This window comes from Carassius auratus, unplaced genomic scaffold, assembly GCF_003368295.1.
Source record: "Carassius auratus strain Wakin unplaced genomic scaffold, ASM336829v1 scaf_tig00021425, whole genome shotgun sequence".
Taxonomy (NCBI): domain Eukaryota; kingdom Metazoa; phylum Chordata; class Actinopteri; order Cypriniformes; family Cyprinidae; genus Carassius; species Carassius auratus.
Window position 1 is genome coordinate 46,797 of NW_020525109.1, and position 10,853 is coordinate 57,649.

The 10,853-nt window shown below is 39.8% G+C and overlaps 2 protein-coding genes across 2 annotated transcripts in view; one reads left to right on the plus strand and one right to left on the minus strand.

Moving 5' to 3' along the window:
* The window catches only part of LOC113076911 (MAX gene-associated protein), a 29,977-nt gene extending 29,954 nt beyond the window's left edge, over positions 1 to 23 (minus strand). The window contains exon 1 of the mRNA XM_026249522.1: positions 7 to 23. The gene's annotated coding sequence lies outside the window, so the exon portion shown is untranslated. The remainder of the gene's footprint in view (positions 1 to 6) is intronic.
* A 3,923-nt stretch (positions 24 to 3,946) lies between these two features.
* LOC113076910 (bromo adjacent homology domain-containing 1 protein-like) lies at positions 3,947 to 9,967 on the plus strand. Its single transcript, XM_026249518.1, has 7 exons — positions 3,947 to 4,082; positions 5,757 to 6,867; positions 7,051 to 7,354; positions 7,431 to 7,590; positions 7,717 to 7,796; positions 9,225 to 9,316; positions 9,666 to 9,967. Exons 2-7 carry the CDS (start codon positions 5,777 to 5,779, stop codon positions 9,850 to 9,852), a joined length of 1,914 nt encoding a protein of 637 aa, XP_026105303.1. The 5' UTR covers positions 3,947 to 4,082; positions 5,757 to 5,776; the 3' UTR covers positions 9,853 to 9,967.
* Positions 9,968 to 10,853: the final 886 nt, after the last annotated feature.

Consider the following 10,853-nt stretch of genomic DNA (forward strand, 5'->3'; position numbering starts at 1 on the left):
TGTTACCTGACTAGAGAAATAGCCTTCCCAGCGCAGCGGCCTCCTCCCGGAAGTGACGTCATCTCTTGGAGGGAAAACGGCGGTCAAACGTAAGCGTGTTCAGATCGATTTGATGAATTCTGTGATGTTTTGTGCTATTACTTGGCTTGTGTCTATAAAATATGACACAGATCAGTTTGATAACATCAATATTCCGAAACATTGTTAAAAATATGACGATGAACTTCAAGTTGATGTCTTCATGCAGGGTTGGTTTCTAGGGTGAGTGGAGATCCGGGGCTTAGCCCAGAAAAATCCATGTATGTGACTTTTTATTTTAATAAATCAGAAAGATTTACCTTGTTTAAAATATACAAAAACAAAAACTAATTTAAAACATTTTATTTAAAGTATTGAGGAAAATACATTTGCTTTTTCAAACAAAAATTAAGATTTGCAAAACAAATGAAACAGCGCGAAAGCAATGATTTTGCAATAAATATTTTCCATGGTCATATGTATTATATTATTTGCAACGCTGCTTTTATTTTGTGTGTCAGTCTAGTTTGAGCTTGCGATACCATTTTCCCTTTGCGCTTTACTTTTCTGCACGTCTCTTTTTGCGGCACTGTATTGACGTGGGGGTGGAGTCAAGGGACGGGGGCGTGTACAACATGCCTCCCTGGAAGTGACGTCATCGGCCCTAGAGACGCAGCTCACTGATCCAGGTCCTGTCATGATCATAGACCATGATGAGCAGAGACTTTCGAGTGGATCGTTTATTTTTATTCAACATTAAAACATTCATGTTTTTTTGTTTTAATTACTTTATTAACAAATGTATGTGTATTAGCAGCGTTTGCTCAAGTTAAAGAAGTTGTTGTTTATTTCTCTATGTATGTGCACACTTTTATAGCATTATGTGTATTGGGATCGCGAATCATTTGAGTCACCTGACTCCAATTTGGGAGTTGGAGCGGGATCGCGGATCATTTGAATCAGTTTGGGGTTGGCGAATCATAGATGTATATGGATAGGCATTTTAAACTAATTTAGTTGCTAGTTCTAATTACGTTTTCCACGCTTGTTTAGGTGTGAAATGTAAACTTGTATTGTTTGTTTTAATGATGTGCCTTTTAACAGTATCAAGTATATTCAAAAACTAAACAAATCGTGCCTAAAAAGTGCAGGCATCTAGGCTAATGTAAAGTTACATGATGAAGTCATACTAGTGCGTGTGGCGCGTGCACAGTTTGAGTGCGTTCTTTCACTGCATTATTCGTTGTATTCAAATGCATTTATGAATGCATGTGAATGATCACAAAATTCAAGATATGAACCCTTTGTGCCAAAAGGGTTCTTTCTTGTCATTATAGAACCTTTTTAGCATAAAAGCTTCTTTGGAGTTGAGTAAAGAACCCTATGGTTCTATATAGAACCCCAATGATCCCTTTCTTCTGAGAGTTTGTTGTCATTCATGTAAGATTCCAGTCAATCATTCACTCTGAAGTTACTGACTTTAGCTCTTTATGACTTGTTCAATTGTTTATTTTTAATTTTACATTTTTTTTCATTTACATTTTTGTTAATTATTTATTGCTCTTTTGTTGGTTTTGATTGCTTCTAATAAAACACAAGTTTATGATCTTTACAGATCAAGTGATGTGACACTGAAGACTGGAGGAATGATGCTGAAAATACAGCGGAGCATCACAGAAATACATTACACTTTAACACAGATTCACACAGAAAACAGATGATTTACATTAGAATTACTTCTCAATTTTTACTGTTTTTGTGATCAAATAAAGTCTTGCTGAGCAGAAGAAAATAAGAAAATCTTAATTATTTCAAACCAAAAGCATCAGCAGCGGATCCAGGGTGTTTTTTTATGGAGGTGCACAGGAAATCTTCATTATTTCAATATAAAATATTGCCTAAAACACTACTGAATACAATTAATTTGCACTTAATTGTAACTGAGATAGTTGTGAATTAGATCCAGCAATAACGAGTGAATATGACCATGTGTGTATGGTTCCTCATCCACAGGTGTGTTAATGAAGCTTTATTGATCAGTCAGATTGGCTCTGGTTGTTCTCCATCACTGCAAACTCATGGATGAGACATGCAAAGTTTATCAACCATCACTGAATATTATATAATCAATGAATTCTGAAAGAGTAAACAGTGAATGTTTATTATTTTATTACTTAATTCCAACAGTTGTACCTAAACTCTGAACTCTGTACAAAGGAAAAGGAGAAAACCCTGTTCTCTTTTGAATCCCCATGTGCCAGAATGTGAAGATGTGCGGAAGTCAACAGAACATGAATGCCAGAATATAAAACTAGTTATTATTTCATGCATTTTAAATATGGTTTCATTTTTGTACTTTAAAAAAATAAATGGCATATTTTCTAGTACAAGTGCACTGTGCTCACATTTACTTGTGCATTGAATTACAAATGAAAAATGACAAATCGGCTTGCTTCTTATATTGTGATCTCGAATGCATTAGAGACGTTCTCAAATGTGATGCACATACACACTTTTGCAGCTTAATTGCCTTTTTGGTAATTTCATGAATTCACTGACAACAAAAAAAATGTAAGTATGACGGAGCAAAAAATAAATAATTATCACGATAAATCTCAGATCTTTATTTCTTTCAAGTTTAAAGACAGATTTTTGCTTAATTTTACTTCACAAAATAAATATCTCAATAGCAAAAAACTGTTTCAAATCCCAGGACTCCCTTTTAAAAGAGATTTGAATATCTCAGTGGGACATCAGCTGGGAAAATAAAGGGTAAATAAAAATACAATAAATCAAGAAACAGGTTTGTGTTGCCTGTCTGATAATATTAATAATAATAATATTAGTTTTAATTGATAGTGAGTTGGATGCAGATCTAAAGTTTGACTGTATCAAAATCATAACAACTGTTACAAATTATAGCAACCTTATTTTAATATGGTGAAGATGTATTTAAATGAGTCACGCTGTTTCGTAATAACAAACATTTATTGAACTCTTGTTATGGTTTTATTAAGGAAAATACATTTGCAATAATTGTAATCGATTTCTTTGTGTGGGTATCTTAAAATAAAAAAATCATGTCAATAATAAATTGATATTTCAAACCCATATGTGTAATACATCTTTGGACATATCTGTCATGTGACATGATATTCATCCTAAAATCCATCAATACATGTTCATGTTATATTAGTAGCCTAATTATAAAAGATAGACATGTATTTACAAAAATATATCAAACCCTATATTTATATCCGATATAGACACGCGTCGTCTTTGGTTGATAGAACTTCTTCATTATTAACCTGATGGAGGGGGTTTCAGTGCTTTAGCTCTTCTTGAAGACACTTTATTCTCAGTCTTGTTCTGTGATGGATGATCGAGGATCTCTGTGTTCCTCGTAGTGTCCTAAAACACTTAAATATGAATGAGAATATACTTCAGAGATATGTGACTCATAATGATTGATTTCTAGGGGTGCCAATACTTGTGGCCAACATTTATTTCATCATGACACTTTCTCTACACTTTCTCAATTGTTTTACTTCAATGAAAGGTGAGAATATTTGTGAATGAAAAGATCAAGAATACAGATTTATTTCCTCAGCTGTCCCTGTTCATATTTTCCAAGAGTGCCAATATTATTGGAGGCACTGTATATCAATATCATCTTTTTTTATATAGTGTAATATATGTAATAAATGACATGATCGTATAAGAAGCAGCAACTGTTCTTTTATAAAAGCAAAAACAGGGTTTAGCTTATTTTGTTATCTAATGCGATGACATGTCACTCGTTTATAAGTGCTGATTACTTTAGAAAGATCTGTTTATTTACTTATTACTGTTGTTTTGTCTCAAGTTCATCTATCGCGACGCGTGCTCAGGGTCTGACGCCGAGGATGAAGCGTCGTGAGCGCGAGCTCCTGATTGGACGAGGAGGAGCAGCATCTGTGTGTTATTGGTTCGCGTGAAGTTCAGCGCAGAGCCAGGAAGAGAAACAGCAGCATTAGACGAGCAAACACCCGCGGGACCGCGACGCTTTACCGCGCGTTGAACTGGTGAGTGTTCGCGCACACAAACACGCGTTTAATCGCGCGCTCCGTGAACGGGTTTGATCTCCGGACGATAATCAAGGGCGCGTTAATCGCGTCGCGATCACGCGAGCCATAACTCGAGAGCGCGCAGCAGAGCTCGTGTTTAACGCGGTTGAGGAAGGGCGTTATTTCTGCTGAAGGAGGGCGTCAGGCCTCTCGCGTTCTAACAAACAACAAACACCGCGACGACGTCACTAACTAATAAGAGGCGTGACGTCACTGCCGTAACGGTAACAGCTTACGCCAGGTTCAGGTTCGGCGTCGAACTTTAAATGGCCTCCGCGCGCGTGTACGTGCGTCACGAGACACATTCGAGTGTGTTTGCAGATCAGTTAAAGATCCGCTGCAACTGAAGGGTTACAGGTTCGAGGAATATTTGTGTCCCTGGAGCACAAAACCAGTCACAAGTGTCAGTCTGTTAAATCTGAGATTTATGCATAATATAAATGATCTCTCAGTGATGTGTGGTGTGTGAGGAGGACAATATCTGTCTGAGATACAACTATTAGAAAATCTGGAATCTGAGGGAGCAAAAACATCTAAATATTGAGAAAATCATCTTTAAAGTTGTTCAGATGAAGTTCTTAGCAATGCATATTACTAATCAAACATTACGTTTTTATATATTTACAGTAGGAGATTTACTAAATGTCTTCATGAACTTGATCTTTACTTAATATCCTAATGATTTTTGTCATAAAAGAGAAATGTATAATTGTGACTCATACAGTGTATTGTTGTGTATTTCTCCAAATATCCGTCTGTGACACTGATGACTGCAGGATTGTTGTTTCGTGGATTGAGACACAATGTCTGAGCTTTATGCTACTACCACAGAAACATATGGCACAAATATTGTGAGTAGTAATCTAGTATTTGCTTCTAAATTCAGCATCTGTGACTATTAGAAACACATGGTGCACAGCGTGATGTTCTGAACCGTCTCGGGCTGTCAGAAAGATCGCTTTTACACATGAACCCCACAACAAAGACAAGAAAACAACTCAAGTGCATCATCTGCAGTAACAGCACATTTGTTAAATGGAATCTTTTTTAATTTACAATTAGATTATGCTAAATTACCTGTGCAAAATATTATGTTTGAATATACTCAATTTCTACGGGTCTTGAAAAGTCTTAAAGCAGAAAGTCTTAAATTGGCATTAAATGTTATATAAAATATATTTTCCTCAGTATTTTTCTTGTGTTCCAGTACAAACATCTAAACATCCTTAAATCACGACACATTTACTGGAGATGCAGAATGAAGGAAGGTTGAGAAATTGATCAAATATTAAATGAGTGAAAACAAGAAACTGCATTGGGGTCAGAAAAACAAACTTGTTTCCCCTTTAAAGATAAGTCCATTGGTAGATATTTGTTCTTGTTTTAATCACAAACTCACTTCATCTGATTCATATTTGCATTTCCAGGAAATCTCCAGTGTAACTTGTGTAACAGTGTTAATAACATATTTAGAGACCATATTGTGTTCTGTTCAATTCATTCCTTACATTTCATTTACATGGACTTAAAAAGTCTTAAATTAGCTTTTTTTAAAAACCTTTAGAAACCCTGTGATTTGTGTCTTGTTCACGAGTGATGTTGTAATAACTTGAGATCCTCTGTATCCCGCAGCTCTCCTCAGGAAGCATGTGATGACCCATGCTCGGAAAAACACTTCCATTGGCCAGCATCACAGCGAGGGGCGGGGCCACAGACAAAGCTGGTCACATGGTGAAACAGTGGGCGGAGCCTGGCCTGCGCATTCAATGCAAGAAGGCAAGGCCAAGAAAGTCAAGGAGAGTCAATGTTTGGCAGAACGTTCAGTGAAGATGAATGACAGTAAGAGTAAGAAAGGAAAGTCCTCTGCTAGGAGTGAGTGCCATCGGAAGCTCTACCCGCTCCGAGGAAGAAGCGAGGCCTTGGGTTGTCACGTTCTTCTCACTCGCCTACATAATGAGACCAACAGAGATCCAGAACACAAAAAGACAAAAACAGCCCACAAGAAAGCAGAGAAAACCAGGGAGCCGTTGCAGAAACGCCTCAAAACCTTCGATGAACCTTCGGCTCAGGAGCCACGCAAACGCAGACTAGCGTCGCTAAACGCCGAGGCGCTCAACAGCCTTCTGCTCGAGAAAACCGACAGAGCGTCACACGCCAAACTCACCAAGAAACAAACCACTACAGAGCAAACCAAGACCTGCTCCAAAAGAGCCGGGAAGACCGAGACGTGCCCAAACCTCACGAAGGAACAGGAAGTGAGTTTGTACACTCCTGTTCCCCGACGCTTGGCCGGACTCAACGCCGCCGCGCTGCTAAAGCTCACCAGCTCCACCGCTAACAAGCACCGAGTCAGACCGGACAGACACAAAGCAGCGCACAAGCCCAAGAAACCACAGCCAGAATCACAAGACGCCTGCCAAGTGTGCAGAAACAGGAGCTTGGATAAACCCGGATACCAGAGCATGCTGGGATACGCTCCGGTGGAGCTGGTGAAGGAGGAGGCGGAGCTGAGTCCGTGTTTCTGCTGTCCGCCGGAGTATCTGACGCTCTTCCTGGACGAGGAGCGCCTGGTTCTGTGTGCTGACCCCTGCTGCTCCAGCTACTACGTCCACATCGCTCGCCCCGGGCCCAGTCTAAGCCCCGCCTTCTGCTGCCGCCCGGCCTGTGAGGTCAGAGGATTCACCTTCAGCCGCCCCGACCTGCTCCTGCCCCTGCTCCAGCTGCAGCCGCCCCATCAAAACAGGTGAGGACCACCGTCTGGATCATAACCATGTCTTTTTCATCAGTCATGTCATCTTGTGTTTTAATATCTTAAGGTTCTGTACACAGCTAGCAACAAACTTACAATTTTATCCTTAAGTGTTGGAAATTAATGCAAGTTTCCATTTTGCATGAAGGTTCACTCTGACATCACTTCTGACTCTAGTTGTGATGAGCGTGTGTTTGATTGTGCTGTTTCAGAAGAGGAGCACAGTCACACGGTCTCCGGATGTCCCAGCATGCCCCGAGTGACCCCAGCCGTCCCCAGTCTCCTGTCCTCCATGTCTGACCGCAGGCTTCAGATGGGCAAAGAATGCCCTCAAAACCCCAAACCGCCCCACGGCTCGCTCACTACGGGCTACAGCAGATCGTCCCAGACGCGTCCCACAGGAAGTGCCAAACAGCAGCAGAAGGCCACGAACGGATGGCGTCCCGTCGGAGTGTCCACGGAGAAGGAGGTGTTTATAGCGGTGAGTACTCCGCGCTCCCTCGGTCCTCTCTTCATTACTGTCCTCCGCACAGTCTCACGGTGATGTGCTTCTGCAGGGCGATGACCAGACGGTTCTCCGTCAGTGTTATGAAGGAGTGGAGCGGGACGGAGAGGTGATCCGGGTGCGAGACACGGTGCTCTTACGGTCCGGACCGCGCAGGAAATCTCTGCCGTACGTGGCCAAGATCTCGGCTCTGTGGGAAGACCCCAGAACAGGTGACAGACAGGAAGAATCACCTTCCATCACCTCCGAAATCATTTGATCCACAGAGTCTACACCACTAATCAACACGACATGCTGTGACGTTAGAATCATTGAGATCCTGATCTGTGTTGTTTCAGGAGAGCTGATGATGAGTCTGTTCTGGTATTATCGTCCGGAGCACACGCAGGCCGGCAGAGATCCCAGCATGCACTGCGAGGTCAGCACATGCTCTTATTACATCTACATTCAGTCATTCAGCAGATGCTTTTATGCAAAGTGACTTACTAATGATTGCAATAGAAGAATCAACAAAAGAGCAATCATTTTATATGAATATATATTAACATTTCAATAAAAAATGTATCAGTGCTGCTCATGCGCAGGGTTAGTGATAGATGAGAGAGTTACTTTTAAAAGTAACCCTTTAAAATATTCCATTTAGGGCTGTCAAAAAAAAAAATTTGAATTTTGAATATTCATCGAATTAAATAAAATCCACATTCGAATACAAAAGTGTTTAAATGAAAACTGTACTCTGTGTGATTTGGCTTTCACCCCTTTGTATTAAACTATGCATGCACACATTTTATTATTATTCCTTTATTTAACCAGGGGAAATCATATTGAGACGATAGTCTCTTTTTCAAATGGTCCCTGGCCAAGAAAGGCAGCACTTAAAAATTTAAAAAGAAGAAAAAAAATAAAAAAAATAATCTAAAACAAACAAAGCATACCAAATTACACAATAACATATCAACACCACATAAACCATACCACATACATGATGTTGAAACCATACATGATGTTGTTTTGTTTATAGTTCTTTAAGCTAATTAATTATAATTGGTTTATAAACATTATTTGAAATATTATGCACTCATATTTTCTTATGGTTTGGATAGATGTGCATTAGTAATATTTTGCCCAGTGCGCCCTCTTGTGGCCTCAGAAGAGAAGCCAAAAGTTTTTCTTCACTCTAACTAAAACTATGCATTTTGAATTTGAATATAATTCAAAATTGGATAATATTTGATTGCAAATTTGAAATGAGTTTTTCAGCCATTTTGACAGCCCTAATTCAGTTACTCCCTAAAAAAGTAATGAATAATCTCTAAAGTCATTTTTGCCTATTAGTTCAGTTGAATTGAATTGGTTGATAAAATGGGATTAAATACATAAAGGACATTAGTGTAATGTAACGTTTTATTGCAGATTTGAATCATATTCTGAGTTGTCATTGATTTTGAGGAACACTGAATGTGTTTGTGAGATCATGTTCACACACAACACTCTGCACTGACTCCTGTTCTCTGTCTCCATGGCAACACCGGAGCTGTCACTCAACACGTTGTTACAAAGTAACGAGATACTGATTTAAAAAAATCAGTGACTCTGGAGCACAAACCAGACTCAAGTTTCTGAAATGGAGAGTTATAAATCATCTCTACATTGATGTCTGGTTTGTTAGGAGGACAATATTTGTCTGAGATACAACTATTTGTATTGTCTATTTCGACAAATATACCTGTGCTACTCATGACTGACACATTTTGTGTTATTGTACCAGTCTGGTCACGTGACTTGTGTTTAATCCGTCTGATCTTGCTGGAGTAAGTCCGTCAGGTGTTCCTGTGTCTTCTTTCAGAACGAGATCTTCGCCTCCCGTCACCAGGATGAGAACAGCGTGGCCTGCATCGAGGAGCGCTGCTATGTTCTGCCGTTAGCACAGTACTGCAGGTGACTCATCTGAACGCCTCTGATTGGCCGCTGCGTTCATAAACTCAGCAGAATCGTTTGTGATTGGTCATAACGCAACACTGCATACATCCACTACAACAGTGGATTTAACATCAAAATTTCAAGTCTAACCTTAAAATGTATGCTTTTTATTTACTCTTCTCCCTTTAAATACTTTGGTGAGATACTTTAGTGTCCGATTCTCACTTTGAACTAGTTGGTTATTAGCATGATTAATAGTCTATTGAGAACTGGACTCTGAACTAAAGTGTGACCAGAATAGCTGATGTCTAGTATCTAGTATTATTTATTATTTAAAGGTGACTTGACAGTGCATGTGATGTTACAGATTTTGTGCCTTGGTGAAGCGGCGCTCGGAGGGCGTGCCTGACCACGCCCCGCTCATGCCCCGCCCCTCTGACAGCGCTGGCCCCGCCCACCGCCTGCTTCCCGACGGCGTGGATCCGCAGCTGGTGTATCTGTGCAGACACGTCTATGACTTCCGCTACGGACGCATCCTGAAGACGCCGCAGTGAAGCTGGTTCTGTTCCTCTCTCTGTCATGTTCACTGGACTGTCACACTGCTGAGGGCTGACGGAGGAACCTCTTTCAGAAAACATCTCCACTGGTTTAGGACTAGACCATAGATCCAGATTAAGGTCCGTTCACACTAATGACGTTATAACCATAACTATAATCCAACCACAAACTATGACAACACAGATGAACATTATATCAGCGTCCTGCAGCACAGAAGAGTCATCAGTGTCTCAGACGTATATTTGGAGAAATAGACAACAATACACTGTATGAGTCACAATTACAAACAATACAGTTTTTTGGTGTGAACGTGCCTTAAGAGTTTCTTAGGAGTTTCATTCTTTTGTTAAGCACAAAGAAGATACTTTGAAGAATGTTGCAAACAGACACTTGACGGTAGCCATTGACTTCCACAGTAATTTTCTATCCTGTCATGTGATTTTGGGGTGTACTGTCCCTTTAAGAGTGTGTTTTGTGTGAAGCTCAGCTGAGGTGAGTGAAGCTCACGCTTAAGTCTTATATCTTTTATAAATGATTGATTTGAAAATCTGACCAAACAAACCAAAGGACGGTGAGAATCACCAGTCAATTGTTAAACTCTGAATCACTGAATCTGAACAGCTGATTAGTAAGGAGATCTATGTTTTATACGTATGAAATTAACTTTTCTAGAATGCACAAATATATTTTAATATTTATTTGATGAACCGACGCTTCTAGTTTCCCCGAGAGAGATTGCACTATTACATTCCCTGTCATTCTAGCTTCGCTGCTAATCTAACTTCTGATCTAATCTAGCTTCATCTTCTAGTGAACATCTAACCAAGAGATTCCCAAAGTGAGAGTTTCTCGGACTGAACAATGAACAATGCATTTGTGTTTAACAGAGTTTTCACCTAGTTATTTCTCCAAGCTTTTCCGGAGATACTAGTAATGATGGATCTAACTAGTTCAGCTGGTGATTAGATGATTTTCTAGTGTCTCTATATATTTATGA